The sequence below is a fragment of the Lynx canadensis genome, chromosome D1 (assembly GCF_007474595.2).
Source record: "Lynx canadensis isolate LIC74 chromosome D1, mLynCan4.pri.v2, whole genome shotgun sequence".
Lineage (NCBI taxonomy): Eukaryota > Metazoa > Chordata > Mammalia > Carnivora > Felidae > Lynx > Lynx canadensis.
Window position 1 is genome coordinate 74,543,755 of NC_044312.2, and position 22,832 is coordinate 74,566,586.

At 37.9% G+C, this 22,832-nt stretch overlaps 1 protein-coding gene and 1 pseudogene across 1 annotated transcript in view; both read left to right on the forward strand.

Moving 5' to 3' along the window:
• The first annotated feature begins 1,154 nt into the window (after positions 1-1,154).
• The window catches only part of LOC115525771 (L-lactate dehydrogenase C chain), a 43,491-nt gene continuing 21,813 nt past the window's right edge, over positions 1,155-22,832 (forward strand). The window contains exons 1-3 of the mRNA XM_030333136.1: positions 1,155-2,359; positions 11,522-11,639; positions 20,180-20,353. Of these exons, the coding sequence (XP_030188996.1) occupies positions 2,168-2,359; positions 11,522-11,639; positions 20,180-20,353 (484 nt within the window). The 5' untranslated portion in view covers positions 1,155-2,167. The remainder of the gene's footprint in view (positions 2,360-11,521; positions 11,640-20,179; positions 20,354-22,832) is intronic.
• On the forward strand, positions 6,340-7,657 carry LOC115525772 (annotated as a pseudogene).

Genomic DNA, 22,832 nt, shown 5'->3' on the forward strand with positions numbered 1-22,832 from the left:
TCTTAACCTCCTGGTAAATGAGGTGCAAGCGTGGGGAGTTGCTGTGCAAGGAAGCATACAAGCAAGTGGTAGTACAGGACCAACAATGGCTACTGTTCCTGTCTATTACAGGGAACCTGTTTCTTGGAGTTGGTAGTTTGTGAAAAATGCCATGAGAGAAACAGGAGAGATGTGAGGAGGTGGTCCTTGGTCACACATTGGTTAAGGAAAGCTAGAGGAAGTGCCATTTAGGTTCCAAACCGAAAACGAGAAATCAACTTTGAGAAGGGCTAGGGAAGCACTTTTTTCTTTTTTTTAACTTTTTCTTAATGTTTATTTTTGAGAGAGAGAGAGCATGCAAGCAGGGGAGGGGCAGAGAGAGAGAGAGAGGGACACAGAATCTGAAGCAGGCTCCAGGCTCTGAGCTGTCATCACACAGCCCGATTTGGGGCTCAAACTCACGAACCGTGAGATCCTGACCTGAGCTGAAGTCGGATGCTTAACCAACGGGGCCACCCAGGCGCCCCAACAACTTTCTAAATATAGGGAACAGCAAAAAGTCCGGAGCCAAGAAAAAGCAGTCCAAAAGCTGGTGGGGAGTGAGGAGAGAATGTCTTGAGATGAAGTTGGAGAGCTAGGAGGCCAAATCTTTTTTTTTTTTTTTTTTTTAGGAGGCAAATCTTGAATGTCTTTTAGGTTATGGTAAAAATTGGTTATTTTAAATGTAATGGAAAGCCATGGAAGAGTTTTAAGCAGGGCGATTGATTGCATGGTCTGAAGTACATTAAAAACAAACCATAGGCTTTGAAACAGAAAATGGAAAAGGATTTCAAATGCAAATACTCAACAGAAGATGACCAAGGAGGTTGGTTCCCCTTCTGTGAGTTATAAATTCATGGTATAAATTAAGAACACCCTTAGAAAATTACACATGGCTTTTCCTTTCCATTACTACTTTATGTGTGTATGTATACATGTATTACTTATTCTGAGAGAGAGAGAGGGAGAGAGAGAGAGAGAGAGAGAGAGAGAGAGAGACAGAGAGAGAGAGACAGAGAGAGAGAGAGAGAGAGAGAGAGAGAGAGAGAGAGAGAGAGAGAGAGAGAGAATTAGAGAATCCAAGCAGGCTCGTGGAGCCTGACTTGTGGCTCAAACCCACCAACAGTGAGATCATGATCTGAGCTGAAATCAAGAGTCAGATGCTCCACTGATTTAACCACCCAGGTGCCCCTCATTATTACTTTAATTCAAACTTTATTTCAGCCCTCTGTCCTGAAGTTTCGGAGCTCAATAATAATGTTTTGAATTCCTGCAAATAAATGTATGCACAAGGGCGTGATAAAACACATCAAAAAATACTCGTCAAATTCAGGTTGGTCATTCCCAAGCCCAGCCTTAAATTCTTAGTCTTTGGGGGCTCAGGTCCTTTCAGCATGCCCTCTCAGAAAGAGGCAAGTTATCTGGAAGCAGTTTGGAAGCTATGTCATCAGGACGCGGTCTTAAGATGGCACCAACGTAAGAAAATGAGGTGCTCCGAAGAGGGCTTTTTCCCAGTGGGGCCTGAAGTCTCCAAAAACTCGACGCTAAACTCACTCCCAGGCCTAGGCTGGCTGAGGGAAATGAAACGATACCCCAATATCCCTCTCTTTCACACTCTTAAAGAACGCCTAGAACTCTTCACAGGGAAGAGGGCTCAACCCCAGCCACCTGGAAAAGTCCCCCTCCCTCTCCCCACAGGCGGGGAGGATAGTTAGCCTGCCTAGGTGCCTGCCCCTGGGCCCACGGGGGGCGGAGCTTGCGTGCTGACGAAAGGGAATCGTGCGTGGGGGCGTTCGTGCGTGCGTTGGCCGTCCAGAGAGTAGCCGTTACAGGGCTCCGCACTTCAGCTGTCCTTGATGCTTTTCTTCTGATGTTACTTTGTTTTTTTTTTTTTTTTAATCTTCCTTAAAGGCGGTGTGTTGTGCTTTCTGGCTAAGTTGTGCCAGGCAAAGCATTTGTGAGTGTCTAGTACTGGGGTGAAAATGGTGGCTCGAGGGCAAGGAGAAATAAAAGCTTATGGGTTCCCCACCCCCTACTACTGATAGGTAGACTGGTCCTTGCTTTACCTCTCCACACCCCTTGACCCCCCACCCTTGGTTCCAACTTTCTGCAAACCCAAAAGGTAGGTCCTTAGATCTTCAGTGTAGTTATGACAGTGATCAATTTAAGGAGTTTGATTCCACTGAAATTTCATTATCCCTATCAGGTTCTCAACATGTCAACTGTCAAGGAGAAGCTTATTGAGAATCTAATTGGGGAAGAGAAGATCTCCCAGAATAAGATCACCATTGTCGGGACTGGTGCTGTAGGCATGGCCTGTGCTATTTGTATCTTATTGAAGGTAAGTAAGAAGTCTTGTAGGTGTTGATGAGTTCAGGGTTGTAGGGCTAATCTTTTGATAGCAAATATATATTCACTTATCTGAATTTGGCATAATTTAAGAAACATTTATTTGGAGTTTACCATGTGATAAAGTACATGGTCTAGCCAGGCATTGCTAGACTACTTAAATTTATTCATAGGAGACACACTGCATTATTTCGTTAATATTCTGTTTAAATGATTCCATACCTTGCCTTCCTGGAAGAGTAATGGGTGAAAATCGTATTTCCCAGAAGCTTATATTTAAAAAAGTTTTTTAAAATTGTAAGTATTACATGCTCATTATCCAAGTACCAACTTGATAAAATAACAATGGAAGTCCTTTAATTTTCCTTTCTGTTTACACAGCATCTTTTCATGTGGCTGTTGGCAATTTGTATATCTTCTTTGGAGAAGTATTTATTCAAATTCTTTGCCCATTTTAAATCAGGGTATTTGTTGTTGACTTGTAGGAGTTCTTTTTCTATTCTAGGTATTAATCTCTTATCAATTATATTATTTTCCAGTGTTTTTTTTTTCCATTCCATGGTTTTTTCACTCTGTTGATAGTGTTCTTTGATGCACATTTTTAAATTTTAATGTGGTTCAATTTATCTATTTTTACTTTTGTTGCAGGAGCTCTTGGTGTCATATCCAAAAATCATTGCTCCGATGTCATGAATCTTTTCACTTTTGTTTTCTCCTCAGAGTTTTACAGTTTTAGGTCTTACATTTATATCTTTGATCCATTTTAATTATGTATATGGTGTAAGGCATAGGTCCAACTTCATACTTTTGCATGTAAATATCCAATTATTCCAGTATGATTTATTGAAAAGACTCTCCTTTCTCACATTGAATGGTTTTTGGCATTCCTGTCAAAAATCATTTGACCATATATATGAGAGTTTATTTCTTTTTTTTAAAGTTTATTTATTTTGAGAGAGAGAGAGAGAGAGAGCATGCATGCCAGCAGGGGAGGGGCAGAGAAAGAGAGAATCCCAAGCAGGCTCTGTGCTGTCAGTGCAGATCCCAAAGTGGGGCGTGATCTCAAAAACCATGAGATCATGACCTGAGCAAGATCAAGAGTTGGGCATTTAACCAACTGAGCCACCCAAGCATCCCTGTGAGAGTTTATTTCTGGGTTCTCTATTCCATTGGTTTATATTTCTTTATGCCAGTGCCACACTATTTTGATGACTATAGCTTTGCAATAGGTTTTGAAGCATGAGACCTCCAGATTTATTCTTTTTCAAGATTGTTTTAGTCATTTAGAGCCCTTTAAGATTTTATATTAATTTTAGCATGGAGTTTTTTCTATTTCTTTTAAAAATGCCATTGGGATTTCATAGGGGTTTGCACTAAATCTGTAGATTACTTTGGGTATGTTGACATCTTAACAATATTAGGTCTTCCAACCTGTGATCATGCGATGTCTTTCCATTTATTTGTGTCTTCTTTAATTTGTTTCAGCAATGTTTTGTAGTTTTCAGTGTACAAGTCTTTTGTTTCTCTAAATGTTTTAAAGATATTATTTCATCTTTATAACAACCTTGGGAGGTATGTACTGTTATCTCCATTTATAAACAAAAATACTGAAATATAGATATTAAGTAACTTGCCCATGGCCAAGTGGCTAGTAGGTGAAGGAGTTAGAATTCAAACCTTGGCAATCTGGACACAGATCCTGTGTTCTTTTTTTTTTTTTTTTAATTTTTTTTTTTTCAACATTTATTTTTGGGACAGAGAGAGACAGAGCATGAACGGGGGAGGGGCAGAGAGAGAGGGAGACACAGAATCGGAAACAGGCTCCAGGCTCTGAGCCATCAGCCCAGAGCCCGACGCGGGGCTCGAACCCACGGACCGCGAGATCGTGACCTGGCTGAAGTCGGACGCTTAACCGACTGCGCCACCCAGGCGCCCCCAGATCCTGTGTTCTTAAAAGCTTTATGATATTATATAGACTTTTTTTTTAAACCGGCAGAGCGAGATGACAAAAAGCCAAGCCAGTTAAATTCCAGAACCCCAAGAAAGGCTTAGGAATCAGAAGTACCAGTTGTCTCACAAGGTGAAGGTGAGGGATGGGAAAAACATGGGAGAATTGGTTAAAAATTTATATAATGAGAAGGAAAACCACCAGATTCTCTTCTGCACCTTTATCAACCAAGTAACTGCCTCTCACATCCCAGCAGGCAAGGGGGGGGAGTACATTCTTTGGAGTAATTGAATCAGGCATGTGCTACACTTAAGACATCAAGGACAGTAAAGACAGGCATCTTATACAAAGCAGTAGGATCAGGTAAAAATCTGTATATTGGACAGTGAGGCAAGAATCCCCCTTACTTCTACTGGGCTGCTGGAAAGAAGAATGTCAACAATGAAATACAGAAAAGAGATGAAATTAGAGGACGATCAGGAAGTCCAGTCACTCATGGACGTTTCTAGGAAGCGAAAAGAAAGAGAGGGAAGAAAATTATTCAAGAGATAAAATTATAAAACTGAAGGGTGTGAGTTTGCAGATATAAAGAATTTATTGAATGGGGTGCCTGGCTGTTTCAGTCAGTGGAGCACGCAACTCCTTATCTTGGAGTTGTAAGTTAGAGCCCCATGTTGGGTGTGGAGATTATTTAAAAATAGAATCTTAAAAAAAAAAAAAGAATTTATTAAGTGCTTAGTACAATGAATCATATAAAGCCTCCTCCAAGGCATCATGGAATTTCAGAACTCCAATTGTGAGAGAAGGTCAGTTGTTGGAGCCCATTTATTTCCTACTAGAATCCACAGTACACTGGAAATACCCAGGTCATATTGATGCACATTGTGGGATAAATGGAAAGTGATGAAGGATATTAAAAAATATATATTTACATAGTTTATTGACTTCAAGGGACATATGGGCTGTAATGAGTACCATGACACCTGCATATATCATTGAAATGTGAACCTTATTTATTTTTAATTAAAAAAAATTTTTTTTTCAATATTTATTTTTGAGAGACAGAGAGAGACAGAGCATGAGTGGCGGAGGGGCAGAGAGAGAGGGAGACACAGAATCCGAAGCAGGCTCTAGGCTCTGAGCTGTCAGCACAGAGCTCGATGTGGGGCTTGAACCCAGGAACCTCGAGATCATGACCTGAGGTGAAGTTGGATGCTTAACCGACTGAGCCACCCAGGCACCCCTATTGAAAGGTGGACTTTAAAGCATAGCAGTACAGCCTACTTCCTTGTCCTGTACAGAATAAAGTGGCCAAAGCAGTTTTCCTTAGATTGATATAAATATATTTTTTTATTCTCTTACTTTTACCTTACCATTCTCTTACCTTACTATAGTTATTCTAGAACTCCCTGGAGAAAAGATCCTGGGATGCTCATAACTATTCTTGGTGTTTTTTTTTTTTTTTTTTAATGTTTACTTATTTTTGAGAGAGACAGAGTAAGAATGGGGGAGGGGCAGAGAGAGGGAGACAGAATCCAAAGCAGGCTCCAGGCCCTGTCTGAGCTGTCCGCACAGAGCCCTTACAGGGCCCCTGAACCCATGGACTGAGATATCATAAACTGAGCTGAAACCAGATGCTTTACCGACTGAGCCACCCAGGCGCCCCCAAATAAGTATTTTTTTTTTTTTAATTTTTTTTTTCAACGTTTATTTATTTTTGGGACAGAGAGAGACAGAGCATGAATGGGGGAGGGGCAGAGAGAGAAGGAGACACAGAATCGGAAACAGGCTCCAGGCTCTGAGCCATCAGCCCAGAGCCTGACGCGGGGCTCGAACTCACGGACCGCGAGATCGTGACCTGGCTGAAGTCGGACGCTTAACCGACTGCGCCACCCAGGCGCCCCCCAAATAACTATTTTTAAAAGATTGTAACAGGCTAAACAAACCCAGACTCTCTGTTTGGAATTCTGTTTAAGAAATGACTCATAGTTAATTCTTAAAAAACAAAAACTTTTGCAATTATTTGAGTTCTGCCTTTGACAGTCCAGACAAATGGAGCTGGGAAGATTTCCTTGAAAAGAGTATTGTCTTGGCTCTCTGCACTAGATCCGGAGCCGGGAGCCCACGGCCCGGCCATGTCCCATCAGACCGGCACCCAAGCAAGTGAAGATGTTAAAGATCTCTTTGCAAGAGCAAGAAATGGAAAATACAGACTTCTAAAAATATCTGTTGAAAATGAGAAACTTGTGATTGGCTCATATAGTCAGCCTTCAGATTCCTGGGATAAGGATTATGATACCTTTGTTTTACCCCTTTGGCGGACAAACAACCGTGCTATATATTATTCAGGTTGGATTCTCAGAATTATGGATATTCATTCCTTGATCTCCAGATCATTCTCATGTTTGTCAAAAAATGCTGTATGCAGCAACAACAGCAACTCTGAAAAAGGAGTCTGGAGATGGCTACATTAAAGATCAAGTATTTGGAACAGTAAAGGAAGATGTATCATTACATGGATATAAAAAGTACATGCTCTCACAATCATCATCACATCATCTCCTGCCCCATGGACTGCAGCTGAGAAAGAATTATGACAAATTAAAATGAATGAGGTACAAACGGACGTGGGTGTGGACATAAGCATCAAACACTACAAGGAGTAGCATTTCCTATTTCTCAAGCTTTCCAGGCTTTGGAAAAATTAAGTAACAGCTCAACTATGTGCAATTAGAAATAGATATAAAAAATAAAATTATAATTTTGGCCAGTACAACAAATACAGAACTAAAAGATTTGCCAGAGAGGTTTCCCAAGGATTCAGCACGTTACCATTTCTTTCTGTATAAACATTCCCATGAAGGAGACTGTTTGGAGTCCCTAGTTTTTATTTACCCAATGCCTGAATACACATGCAGTATAAGAGAATGGATGCTGCATTCTAGCCGCAAGAGCCCTCTGCTAGAAATTGTAGAAAGACAATTACAAATGGATGTCATTAGAAAGATCGAGATAGACGATGGGCATGAGTTGACAGCAGACTTCCTTTATGAAGAAGTACACCCAAAGCAGCATGCACATAAGCAAAGTTTTGCAAAACCCAAAGGTCCTGCAGGAAAAAGGAATTCGAAGACTTATTAGGGGGCCAGCTGAAAGTGAAGCCACTGCTGATTAAAATCATTATATTAAGCATCGCAGTACTAGTTTTTGTTTAAGTCCAGTGTTTAGTACAGGAGAACTGAAATCACTCCATGTTGACACATAGTAGGGAAAAAATGTACTTTTTGAAAAATAACGCTTTTCACTTCTGTGTGTTTTTAAAATGAAGGCTATAGAAGACTCATGATTTCTATTTTTGAGTTAAAGGTAGAAGAGGGTTCAACATAGTTATGTTTACTTTTGTCACACTGTTTTCACAGATTAATAATGATTCCATACTTTCACATAATTCTTAAAATTTTATACACTTGGGCCAAGTCCAGAAAGTCTAATGTCTCAAAGTAAGATACCCTCCTTACTGCTCTGTAGTGAGACATCAATTTTTTTCCTTAAGGAAGAAAGACCTTAAAATATTCATACTACTTATGAATATGTTAAGGACCACGTTAGATTATTTTCTAAACTGAGAATTTAGTGTGCCTGGGTAAAGGTGGAAAGTTGCTGACTCTGAGAAGCAATGCTTAACTCAGCCTGTGGGGTCATGTCTGCAACTTGTAGAAACAGTGTTTCATGGCAGCAGTCTTTTCCATTTGACTTTTTTGGTTTTTAAAGTGGCATTAAAAATTTTAATTTCTGAAACCTTAAAGGTACCAGATATTTTCTATACTGCAGGATTTCTGATGACTTTGAAAGACATATTTGAACAGCTTTAATAAATTCTCTCTCTAATGCTTTGCAAAATTTCCTTTTCAAAAGTAAGTCATTTCCTTATAAGTAGTGTGAGGCCAAATATTTATGTTCAGATTGAGTATTAAATTAATATCCTTAAACAAAACTGAAGTCAACAATGTTGAAAGAGTTTTAAACATCAAGATTGATTTTTCTCCAGAACCACATATTTATAGGCAAATTGTGTTCTTTATTACTTTTAAGCATACTCAGATTTAATAAAATTGTTGGAAAGTCTTAGTACTTAACAGCCTAACACAAATTAAACACGTAAGAATCTTATTTCAATTTATATCTTACTTCAAAACACATTTAACTGTTTTTAAAGCTTTGCATTTCAGCTACAACCTACAGAAATTTAGAAATTTTGAGCCTTTTTTTTTTTTTTTTTTGATACTTGAAACAGAAGGAGTTAGAATACTACGCCATGGTAAATCTGATGAACCTGCTGCAAGAGCCGTAATTTGGAGGAGTTTTTAAAAATGAACTATGGGGGGGCGCCTGGGTGGCTCAGTCGGTTAAGCGTCCGACTTCAGCTCAGGTCACGATCTCGCTGTCCGTGAGTTCGAGCCCCGCGTTGGGCTCTGGGCTGACAGCTCAGAGCCTGGAGCCTGTTTCAGATTCTGTGTCTCCCTGTCTCTGACCCTCCCCCGTTCATGCTCTGTCTCTCTCTGTCCCAAAAATAAATAAACATTAAAAAATAAAAATAAAAAAAATAAAAATGAACTATGGGGATCCAGGATTTAGAATTTCTTCATCTAAACTTTATGCTGCATAAAACATATTAGAAATAGACATTTCATAGTATAAATATGAAACACCTTTTTATGCCTTATTATCTAAGGTACTATATGCACCTTTCAAAAATTCCATGTGTGTTCAAGTAAAGCATATTAGAATAATTATAGGTTGACAGGATTTTTCTCTAGAGTTAAGAGTATTTGTGTGGGGTTTTGTTTGTTTACAGATAATCAGACTGTAATATTTAAACATGCAAAATAACTGGCAGTAATGTTGCACTTGTTTTCTAAAGATAAACTTTAACTTGTTTCATGGGTGCCCACATAGACACACATATACACAAATTACTGCATTGAGAATCCTAGACCTGTGTTTCAGAACATAGCTGAAACTGTATTTTCAATCAGAAAGAATGTTAAACCTGTCATGAAGGTATAAAATAATTTGGTAGTGAATGTCTTTTTGTACCATTCATGTGCAATTGTAGTCTAAATTTTACACTACATGAAAGTAAATGGACATTTCAGAATATAGATGTGATTATATAGTCTTTATTATTAAACCAAGATTGCTGAAAATCAGTGATGCATTTGTTATAGAGTATAACTCAGTGTTTACAGTAGGTTTTAGGTGACATCATAACAATCAAAGATGAATAAGATATTCCCAGTAAATTTATATAGCAGTAAAGAATTACATGCCTTCTATGGACATTTTATAAGTGCATTTTATATTGCAATAAAATTTTTTTCTCTTAAAAAAAAGGAAAAGAGAATTGTCTGGTAACTTGTTAAGAAAAGAAATAATTCAAGTTGGAAATATAATTTAAAAGCAGACTGTGTTGGTTATTATATTTTTGTCACTCAGCTCCAAATCCAACTTTCTTTACTCTGTGTTGCTGGTGCTGGATGTCTGTGTAATCTTTTTCTCTTTTACCAGTCGGCATGTTGTTAGGTTCTGCCAATAGGGGGCACTAGAGAGAAGTTGGAAGGTAGGAGTGGAAACATGACCACCTTCTTCCTGTTTGCTTGTTGTGTTGGTCACAGTAGTCCCCTTTGCCTCAGTGGTAGCAGTTGGTTCTAGATTCTAGTTTCTTTTGGACTGCCCAGCCTCATTTTGCTCTTTCAGTGGTATCAATAGCAGCCAGGTTTTGCCTCTTCCAGAGGTCGGAGCCTGGCTCCATGAAGTACCTCCTTTAGTCTCTCTCTTTTTTCCCTCAGTCTTAGGGCTAGTGGCTTCAAACTGTGAGTGCTAGCTCTGGGTTACCTCAGATGTTCCCTTTTTGTCTTTTCAGCCCTCCAGCAGCTGTCTAACCAATTCCCTGTATTAAATACTTTCTGTTGAAATGCTTGGAGTGGGTTCTGTTTTCCTGTTCAGACCCAAACATATACATGGACTAATGTAAAAACTGGATCCATGAACATGATCTCGTTTTCTATCAGTTAGCTTAGAAGTGATATTTGATCCTTCTGGGTGAAACTCCTTATCCTCCTCATAGTCTTTATATATATATATATGTGTGTGTGTGTGTGTGTGTGTGTGTGTGTGTGTGTGTGTGTGTATCACATAATTTAGTATGTTTTAGAATCTACAGTTTTCCAGAAAGGTCAGACGGACAGTAGTAAATAGGGACTTTGATCCCTTTCCCTTACTGCTCATCTTTGGAATCTAGCCACTGGAATCTGAGGGGGGAAATTTTCCTTCTATATAGTTCCATATTCTGTTTCACTTGGTAAAACTGAATTCAAATTAGAGTAAGCAAAAGGGAGACTGTACAGATCTTCTTGGATTTATGATGAGATTACATTCCAATACACTCATCATAAGTTGAAAACATCCTAAGTTGAAAATGTATTTAATATACCTATTCCACCTATCATAGCTTAGCCTAGCCTACCTTAAACATGCTCAGAACAATTATATTAGCTTACAGTTGGGTAAAACCATGAAACACAAAGACTATTTTGTATTAAAGTGTTGAATATCTCACAAAATTTATTGAATATGGTACTGAAAGCAAAAAACAGAATGGTGTAAGTGTATTGATTGTTTACCTCTGTGATTGCATGGCTGACTGGGAGCTATGGTCTGGTTATATTCCTGTCTACCCCTAGGTTGGAGGTCTGACATTAAATGTACTGTTATGAACCGCATAAAAATGTGGGTTCCCACAGGGGAGCACCTTTCTATTTTGGCCATAAGGATGCATACTAAAGACAACTTCAGCCAATTTAAAAATTGGGCATAAGGGTTAAATATAATAAAGTCCTTTGAAAAAATTTAATAACTTTTCATTGTTTTAAAACTATTATCTGAAGTAGAAAAAACCCACTTCTAAAAAACTTAACAATTATATGAAGGCAAAGCAATTAGTAATTTTTGCTACATTCTATCACTTACTTTGACTTCTGGTCACTCTATGCACATCCACAAACTATCATTTTTATATCATTTTTATACTAAAATATAATTCTATTTTGATTATGAAGTAACCACACAGAAATTTTCCTCAAATTTCTAAAACTGAAATAGGAACATTCTTCAGATCACGTTATTCAGAACTTTGATGTATTTTAGGATTTGGCCGATGAACTTGCCCTTGTTGATGTTGCAGTGGACAAATTGAAGGGAGAAACAATGGATCTTCAGCATGGCAGTCTTTTCTTTAATACTTCAAAGATTACCTCTGGAAAAGGTTAGTTTTAATTTAAAAAATTTTTTTAATGTTTATTTTTTAAGAGACAGAGAGACAGAGTGTGAGCAGGGAAGGGGCAGAGAGAGGGAGGAAGATACAGAATCCAAAGCAGGCTCTAGGCTCTGAGCTGTCAGCACAGAGCCTGATGTGGGGCTTGAACCCACCAGCAGTGAGATCATGACCTGAACCAACATCGGACGCTTAACTGACTGAGCCACCCAGGCACCCTGGTTAGTTTTAATTTATAGCGTTCTTTTCAGAGCTTTAAAAAAGAGTAATGAATTTTACCATATTGCTATTCATAAATATAAAATTAAAAGTAGCACCACTCTCATTAGGACATACAGTTTAAAAGGTTAATTTTTGCTTAAAGGGTTAATTAAAAAAAAGAACATTCCATTCAAATTTGAGAAAACTTGGAAAATATAAAGTATTTATAATGTATAAGAAAAAGTTTTTAAATGTAAAAAAAATCAAAATCTCTCCTGTTAATGGTTTTGTTTGTTTCTTTTTCCTATTCATTTGTTTTTATGTGTCATATTAGGTAAATGCTTTTTATTTTTTATTTTTAAAAAATGTTTATTTACTTTTGAGAGAGTACCAGTTTGGGAGGAGCAGAGAGAGGGGGAGAGAGGATCTGAAGTAGGCTCTGCATTGAGAGCAGGGAGCCCAATGTGGGGCTTGAATTCATGAACCATGAGATCATGACCTGAGCCAAAGTTGGATGCTCAACCAACTGAGCCACCCAGGTGCCCCTGGATAAATGCTTTTTAAACTTGTCATTCCATCTTATACATTTTCCCAAGGTTATGTCTTGAATACTTTTTGTAATATTGTTGATATACGTATCTATACTCTTTAACCTGGTTTCCTTTTTGTGTTTATAGAGGAACAGTTTTCAAGGTATAGTGTGAGGCCATACTACAGGAAATGGGGAGCTTGGCCCCATTAGCATTAGCATCATCTGTTGACCAAATAAGAAGCCTTAGAGAATTAGGAAAAATAATTATCATACACTAAAGTGCATAATGCACTCTTTGGTGATCTGATTCAATAGATATACTTTCTACTAAAGCCCTCTTACCTAACATGATTGGAACTGAGGGTGGTTACTTAATTTAAAAATGTGTGTTAGGAGCCATCACTGGAGGTATCACAGTTCCAGATTTCAAGTTATATTACAAAGTGGTAGTAATTAAAACAGTGTGGTACCGGCATAAAAATAGGTACACAGATCAATGGAGTAGACAGAAAACCCAGAAATAACCCCACAATTATATGGCCAATTAACCTTTAACAAAGGAAGAATGAATATCCAATGGAAAAAAGACCGTCTCTTCAACAAATGGTGTTGGGAAAAGTGGACAGCAACATGCAAAAGAATGAAACTGGACCACTTTCTAACACCATACACAAAAAGAAACTCAAAATGGATTAAAGACCTAAATGTGGAACAGGAAACCATTAAAATCCTAGAGGAGAACACAGGCAGTAACCTCTTTGACAGCAGTTGCAGCAACTTCTTACTAGCTATATCTTCTCAGACAGGGGAACAAAAATAAGCTGTTGGGACTTTATCAACATAAAAAGCTTGCAGGACCACTGGCTGGCTCAGTTGGTAGAGCATGCGACTCTTGATCTCAGGATTGTGAGTTTGAGGCCCATGCTGGGTGTGGAGATGACTTCAAAATCTGAATAAATAAATAAATAAAGCAAGCTTCTGCAAAGGAAGGATCGACAAAACTAAAAGACAACCTATAGAATGGGAGGAAAGCAAATCGACAAAGGAAACAATCGACAAAACTAAAAGACAACCTACAGAATGGGAGAAGATATTTGCAAATGACATATTTGATAAAGGGTTAGTATCCAAAATATATAAAGAACTTATACAACTCAACACTGAAAAAACAAATAATCCAAAAATAGGCAGAAGACGTGAATAGACATTTTTCTGAAGAAAGCATACAGATGGCCAACAGACCCATGAAAATATGCTCAACATCACTGATCATTAGAGAAATTCGAATTGAAATGAGATATCAGCTTATACCTGTCAGAGTGGCTAAAATCAACAACACAAGAAATAATGGGTGTTGGCGAGGATGTGGAGTAAGGGCAACCCTCTTACACTGTTGCTGGGAAGGCAAACTGGTGCAGCCACTCTAGAAAAAAGTATGGAGTTTCTTCAAAAAGTTAAAAATAGGACTACCCTACTTTCCAGCAATTGCACTACTGGTTATTTACCCAGAAGATACAAAAATATTAATTCAAAGGGATACATGCACCCTGATGTTTATGGCAGAATTATCAACAATAACCAAATTATGGAAAGAACCCAAATATCCATCAACTGATGAATGGATAAAGAAGATATAGTATATATATACAAGGTAATATTACTCACCCATAAAAAAATATGCAATCTTGCCATTTGCAATGACATGGATGGAGCTAGAGAGTATTATACTAAGCAAAGTAAGTCAGTCAGAAAAAGACAAACATCATAGACATTTTATGTTGACCTAAAACATGGAAATGTACTTAGAAGTTCATTTGTTAGTTTTCTGATTTGAGTATAGTTCAGCTAATTGAATTTTGCAGTATCTTTTTATTTTTTTATTTAAAAAAAATTTTTTTTAACATTTATTTATTTTTGGGACAGAGAGAGACAGAGCATGAATGGGGGAGGGGCAGAGAGAGAGGGAGACACAGAATCGGAAGCAGGCTCCAAGCTCCAAGCCATCAGCCCAGGGCCCGACGCGGGGCTCGAACTCACAAACCGCGAGATCGTGACCTGAGCTGAAGTCGGACGCTTAACTGACTGAGCCACCCAGGCGCCCCTGCAGTATCTTTTTAAAAGCACACCAATAGTGATCATTCCAATTTCATTAAAGTACTACAATTAACTTGAAGACATTTATGAAACAGTCACAAAACTCTAAATTTTTATTGTTTTCCTTCATTTTTATTTCTCTCACCTAAAAGGACAATTTTTAAACAACTTGATTTTAATATGTCTTTCCAAGGCATTCAACTTAATTTTCTTTTTTCTTTTTTACAGTTTTAAATTTTTTTAATGTTTATTTTTTGAGATAGAGACAGACAATGAGTGGGGCAGAGAGAGAGGGAGACACAAAATCTGAAGCAGGCTCCAGGCTCTGAGCTGTCAGCACAGAACCTGACATGGGGCTTGAACTCATAAACTGTGAGATCATGACCTGAGCTGAAGTCAGAGACTTAACCAACTGAGCTACCCAGGTGCCCCCCCCCTTTTTTTTTTTTTTACAACTTTTAAAATATTTATTTTTGAGAGAGAGAGAGACAGAGCATGGAGGGGGAGCAGAGAGAGAGAAGGAGGCACAGAATCCGAAGTCGTCTCCAGGTTCTGAGTTGTCCGCACAGAGCCTGACACAGGGACTGAATCCATAAATCATGAGATCATGACCTGAGCCAAAGTCGGACACTTTGTTGAGGAGTCAGGCACTCCTCAACTTAATTTTCTTAGAAACAATTATTTAGGGGCATCTCAGTGGCTCAGTTGGTTAAGCATCCAACCCTTGATTTCAGCTTAGGTCATGATCTCAGGGTTTATAAGGTTGAGTCCTGTGTTGGCTCCATGCTGATAGTGCGGTGCCTGCTTTGGATTCTCTCTCTGTCTCCCTCTGCCCCTCTCCTGCTTGCACACTCTCTTTCTCTCTCAAAATAAATGAATAAACTTTAAAAAGGAAACAATTATTTTAAAAAATTAATTATGGTACTCGACATATAAAAAGAGTTTAAGTATAACAAACATCAGTGTATCCAACAGCTAGCAAGAAATAATAAAACATTACCAATTCAGTTGATATGTTCTGTGTTACATCTATTCATGTCTCAATCCTGAGTATAGTGGTTACCTTTACCATGCATTTCATTCACACTTCTATTTTGGTGACGTACATTGTATTATGTAATTAGCAGCTATAATTGGCATAAATACATTTGGATATAAACATGACTAATTCTTGATATGTAACAACTAATGAACAGAAGTACACAGACCTCCCCTATGGAGATGTACTGGTTCAGAGTATTCAGTGTGCCCTGGGTGTCCGTATGTTTTACATCAGTAAATCTACTGAATCAGTTCAGTGGAGTCAGGTTAAAAGAGATCCTGCCGTATTAAAATACTTTAAAAAAAATCATTCAGTCTTTATTTTCTACTAATGTGGCAAGATAAATACCTGGGTCAAAATTTTTGCTATAAATAATAAAATTCCTGCATAAAGTATGAAATAAATAAATTATCAATCCTTTCAATATTTCAATTTTAGTATATGTGCTGCCGAAGCGAGCACTCCTTTCAATATTTCAAGAATTGATAGGCACTGGGTGAAGTCAGGAAACTAGAGAGTTAGGCCAAGCATTGTAGCTAGTTTTCACTAGCTAGCATTAGCCAAACTCTGAACTTTAATTTTGGCTTCCACTGTCTCATAGGATTTAGGAGACTGGAGACAGAGCTTAATTTGGGGAGTTGCATAGGAGGTAGCCCCATAAAGCTGGGACCCCAATGGATACCAGGAGTTAGTCAACTTTTGAAAAAATTATTTATTTATTTTGAGAGAGAGAGAGAGAGAGAGAGTGAGCGAGCAGGGAAGGGGCAGAGAGAGGGGAAGAGAAAGAGAATCCCAAGCTGTCAGCACAGAGCCTGATGTGGGAATCAAACTCATTAATTGTGAGATCACGACCTGAGCCAAAATCAAGAGTCAGAGGCTCAACCAACTGAGCCACCCCGGCACCGCTAGTAAACTTTTTTGTGAAGGATCAGATAGTAAATATTTTACGCTTTGTGGGCTATACAGTCTCTGTGAAAACTTACTCAACTCTGCTATTGTAATTCTAATTCCAGCCATCAACAATGTGTGAGTAGGTGTGACTATGTTCCAATGAGATTTTTTTTTTTTACTAAAACAGGTGGTCTGCCAGATTTAGCTTGCTGGCCCTCATTTGCCAATCCTTAATATAAGGATGACCTAGAAATAATTCCTTTCTCCCTACCTCTGGGGACTGACAGTAAAATCAAGTGTGTCAGTTGCTTTAGTAAAGGAGGGAAATAGTGGCTAAGAACTTGTAGCTACCAGCTGGCCCTTATCTGAATTCCAAAAAAACCTCAAGCAGTCTTAGGACTTAAGATAGTCTCTGGAAGAAATCCACTTTATTTCAGGCCTCAAAGAACCTCCACAAGTAAAATCCGCCCCCCCCCACCTGAACATCTTACAGTAGGAATAATTAAATCTACAAAGAAAATACATGAGCAAGAACCAGCAGAGATAACAGAAAAGGCCATCATAGATTTCAGATACTGAAATTATGAAGCACAAATTATAAATTAACTATGATTATTCCATTTAAAGAAATAAAGGACAAGCTTGAAAATACCCGTATAAGACAGGAAACTATTAAAAAACACCAGATTTTAAAATAGCCAAATATAACTTCTAAATATTAAATAGAGTGAAATAAAAAACTCAATTAGTGGGTTTAATAATAGAGCAGATACATTTGAAGAGAGAAATGATAAGTCTAAGGCAATTACACAGACAACAGCAAGAAGCAGAAAATATGACAGGTTAAGAATCATACAGGATAGAGGGATAAAGTGTCATGTGCATTTAATTGGAAAAGTGGGGCAGAGGAAATATTTGAAGAGAGTATGATTGTACAATTTTTTTAGAGAGAATGTGAGTGGGGAGGGGCAGAGAGAGAGGGAGAGAGAGAATCCCAAACGGTCTTCATGCTGTCAGTGTGGAGTCCAATGCGGGGCTCAAACTCACAAACTGTGAGATCATGACCTGAGCTGGAATCAAGAGTTGGATGCTTAACCTACTGAGCCACTAAGGCACCCCTGATTTTTGAGAACTAATGAAAAACAACCCATACATTCAAGCCAAATAATCTCAAGAAGGATAAATATAAAATCCTACCTAGACACATTTCTTGTGAAATTAGAGAACACTAAAGGCAAAGAAAAGAAAAAATTGTCACTAGACAAATTACCTACAGAAAAGGGAGAGAGTAATTAATACATCAATAGCACAGCGAAACCAGAATACAGTGAAATGTTATCTTTATTTTTTTACGTTTATTTATTTTTGAGAGAGAGAGAATGAGATGGGGGAGGGGATGGGCAGAGAGAAAGGGGACAGAAAATCCAAGGCAGGCTCCATGCTGATAACAGAGAGCCAGATGTGGGGCTCAAACTCACAAACTGTGAGATCAAGACCTGAGCTGAAGTCAGACGCTTAACCAGCTGAGCCATCCAGCGCCCCTGAAATGGTATCTTTAATGTGCTGAGAGAGAGTAAATGTCAATCCAGAATCCCTACATAGCACAAATATCTTTCAAGAATAAGGTTAAAATAAAGACATTTTCAGACAAAGACTGAGATAGTTGCCATCAGAACCTTGCTAATAAAAACACAAAAATATATACTTAAGACAAAAGAAAAATGATCTCAGGTCTGAGATGCAAAATATGAAGAGCACAGAAAATGGTAAAAATGAGGACAAATCTAAATAAATGTAAAATGTATAAGACTATAATGTCTTATGGGATTAAAAAATTTTAAATATAGCATATAAATCTGGGGATGAAAGGTAGTAGTGGTGAATGAAGTAGTGTTCTAAGTTCCTCAGTCATTAGGGAAGGTGGAAAGGTGATGATTATCTTTGGACTTGGATAAGTTAAGTATGCGTATTGTAACCTTTTATTTATTTAATCTTTTTAATTTAAATTTTTATTTTTTTACATTTATTTCTTTTTTAAATTTTTTTAATGTGTACTTGTTTTTGAAGGAGAGAGAGACAGAGTGTGAGTGGGGGAGGGGCAGAGAGAGAGGGAGACACAGAATCTGAACCAGGTTCCAGGCTCTGAGCTGTCAGCACAGAGCCCGACGCGGGGCTGGAACCCACACACTGTGAGATCATGACCTGAGCCAAAGTCGAACGCTCAACCAACTGAGCCATCCAGGTGCCCCACATATTGTAACTTATGTGACAACCTTTAAAAGAATAGAAATGGTGTAACTTCTAAATTAGTAAAGGGGAAGAAGTAAAATTACAAAAACATACCGGGTGAATAAAAAAGAAGGTAATGGAAAAAAAGACATAACAGGGACAACATATAGAACTAAGTGTTTAGTGAGGGTGCTGGACATGAAGCTATTAATAAAGAATCCATTGTGCTTATGTATGTCAAAAACAAGCAAAAGAATTTAAAGCTATTATTTATGTTTTCCTCAAAAATAGAAAGTGCACGTGAATATATCTAACAAAATATCTTTAAGAGCTTTTATACAGGAAAGAATACAGCCTTATTGGATAATATTAAATACCTAACTAGATAGGCCTTGTACAAAAAAGTCTCAGTATTGTAAGGCATTCATTCTTTTCATATTGATTATGATCATATGCAACTATAGTCAAAACCCTAAAAAAATCAGTTGTTGTTATAGATACCAAATTTGTTCTAAGATTCACTTAGAAATTCAAAGGTCCAGGAATAGACTTTTTTTTAAAAAAAAAAATCAAACAGGGCAGCATGAAGAGGACTTTTTTTTTTAATGTTTGTTTATTTTTGAGAGAGAGAGACAGAGCATGAATGGGGGAGGGTCAGAGAGAGAGGGAGACACAGAATCCGAAGCAGGCTCCAGGCTCTGAGCTGTCAGCACAGAGCCCAACGCTGGGCTCAAACCCATAAACTGAGAGATCATGACCTGAACTGAAGTTGGACACTCAACCAACTGAGCCACCCAGGCGCCCCAGCAGATTTCCTTTTTAAAAAGAGTATAGGATTGCCTTGCAGACTCAGTCAGAAGAGCATGTGACTCTTAATCTTGAGGCCATGAGTTCAAGCCCTAAGTTGGATGTAGAGATTAGTTAAAAAAAAAACAACAAACAAATAAAAAAAGCATACAAGTTTTTTATTTCAATAGAGATGGGATATATAGATTTTAGTTAATTTAATTTTTTATATCCATATGGAAAATAACTTCCAGGTATATAATAACTTTTTAAAAGTCCAGTATGGGATAATGAGCATCATATTATATTATCATTGGATTTAATAGGTGAAACAATTTTATGACTGGTCATCAGACTTATAAAGTAGTTTACTTTCTTGTGTGGATCAAGAACTTCTCTGTGATCTCAAATCACATCCCTTATAATAATTAGAAGTAAATACATGCTTATCCTTAGAATCCTGAAACAGATACATAAATTCTCAGAGTTCTAAGCTTCATAAGGTATTTCTAAGAAACCAGAGGGAGCTGACTTGCATTGACTCAGGTCTTAATAAGAAATGAGAATGTGGGCTAAATGGGTTGGTAGGATTTGTTATTATTTTTTAAAATGTGAAAACTGGTAAGTCATAGTGACAAGGCCTCCTTGGCCTTGGAAAGTCTGGAAAGTCAGTTCATCTGCAAACACGTTTAAAGAAGTAAGGCACAGTAATTATGGCATTCTTGATCCAAGTATTGCCTTTTGTTTCCTTTTTAGATTACAGTGTATCTGCAAACTCCAAATTAGTTATTGTCACAGCAGGTGCGCGGCAGCAGGAGGGAGAAAGTCGCCTTGCCCTGGTCCAACGTAATGTGAACATTATGAAATCGATCATTCCTACCATAGTCCATCATAGTCCTGACTGTAAGATGCTTATTGTTTCAAATCCAGGTAAGTCTTTTATCCTCCCTTTAACTGAATCAAGATGATCTTTCCATAGCATTTTTAAAAAGCAACTTAATTGATGTAACATTTATATACAATAAACTGCACCCATTCAAAGTATATAATACAATAAGTTTTTTTCTAGCTTTATTGAGATACAATTGACCTCTCATGAAGATAAAAAGCTTCTGCACAGCAAAGGAAACAACCAACAAAACTAAAAGGCAACCAGTGGAATGGGAAAAGATATTTGTAAATGACATATCAGACAAAGGGCTAGTATCCAAAATCTATAAAGAGCTCACCAAACTCCACACCTAAAAAACAAATAATCCAGTGAAGAAATGGGCAGAAAACATGAACAGACCCTTCTCTAAAGAAGACATCCAGGTGGCCAACAGGCACATGAAAAGATGCTCAACGTCGCTCCTCATCAGGGAAATACAAATCAAAACTGCACTCAGATATCACCTCACGCCAGTCAGAGTGGCCAAAATGAACAAATCAGGAGACTATAGATGCTTGAGAGGATGTGGAGAAACGGGAACCCTCTTGCACTGTTGGTGGGAATGCAAATTGGTGCAGCCGCTCTGGAAAGCAGTGTGGAGGTTCCTCAGAAAATTAAAAATAGACCTACCCTATGACCCAGCAATAACACTGCTAGGAATTTATCCAAGGGATACAGGAGTACTGATGCATAGGGGCACTTGTACCCCAATGTTTATAGCAGCACTCTCAACAATAGCCAAATGATGGAAAGAGCCTAAATGTCCATCAACTGATGAATGGATAAAGAAATTGTGGTTTATATACACAATGGAATACTACGTGGCAATGAGAAAGAATGAAATATGGCCTTTTGTAGCAACGTGGATGGAACTGGAGAGTGTGATGCTAAGTGAAATAAGCCATACAGAGAAAGACAGATACCATATGGTTTCACTCTTATGTGGATCTTGAGAAACTTAACAGAAACCCATGGGGGGAAGGGAAGGAAAAAAAAAAAAAAGGTTAGAGTGGGAGAGAGCCAAAACATAAGAGACTGTTAAAAAACTGAGAACAAACTGAGGGTTGATGGGGGGTGGAAGGGAGGGGAGGGTGGGTGATGGGTATTGAGGAGGGCACCTTTTGGGATGAGCACTGGGTGTTGTATGGAAACCAATTTGACAATAAATTTCAAAAAAAATAAAAAAAATAAAGCTACTGAAAAAAAGATACAATTGACCTATAATGTGTAAGTTTAAGGTATATATACTATGATGATTTGATATACTTGTATATTGCAAAATGACTGCCACAGTAGTGTTAGTTAATACTTCCATTACCTCACATAATTAGCATTTCCTTTTTATGGGGAAAACATTTAAGATTTGCTGTCTTAACGTTTTTGTTTTTTTGTTTTTTTGTTTTTTTTGAGAGAGAGAGACAGAGACAGTGATAGCGGGGTAGGGGCAGGTAGAAGGAGAGAGAGAATCCTAAGCAGGCTCCACGCTGTGAGTGCAGAGCCGGATGCAGGGCTTGAACTCATGAACTGTGAGATCATGATCTGAGCTGAAACCAAGAGTCAGATGCTTAACTGACTGAGCCACCCAGACACCCCTACTGTCTTAGCAATTTTTAAGTATATAATACCATATCGTTAACTATAGTCACCATGCTATATAGTAGATCCTCAGAATTTATTCATTTAATAATTGAAAGTTTGTATCCTTTGACTGACATTTCTCCATTTCTCTCCCTCCCCCAGTCCCTGGCAACCACCTCTTTGTTTTTGAGTTTGGCTTTTTTAATTCCACATGTGACATCATACAGTATTTGTCTTTCTCTGTCAGACTTATTTCACTTAGTATAATGCCCTTAAGATCCATCCATGCTATCACAAATGGCAGGATTTCCTTCTTTCTTGTAGCTGAATATTAAATTGTTTATATGTTGTATATAAATTGTATATATAAATTGTGTGTATGTGTGTGTGTGTATCTCACATCTTTTTTTTCCCCTGGTGCTGTGTCTTTTAATCCCATGACTTATTCATTTCATAACTGGAAGACTGTATCTCTTTCTTCTCTTCACCCATTTTGCCCAATCCCCCATATCACTCCCCTTTTGCAAACATCAGTTTATTCTCTGTATTTATAGGTCTGATTCTGCTTTTTGTTTGTTTATTCTTTTTTTTTTTTTGGATTCCACTTATGAGTGGAATCATATGGTATTTGTCTTTCAGTCTGATTTATTTCACTTAACATAATACCTTCTAGGTCCATCCATGTTTTCTCAAATAGCACAATCTCATTCTTTATAGCTGTATAATATTCCATTATATGCTGTCTTTTCCTTATCCATTTGTCTATTGGTGGACATCTACCTGGCTTCCATATCTTGGCTATTGCTGCAATAAACATAGGGGTGCATTTCTCTTTTCAAATAAGTGTTTTCACTTTCTTTGGATAAATACCCAATAGCAGAATTATTGGACCATATGGTA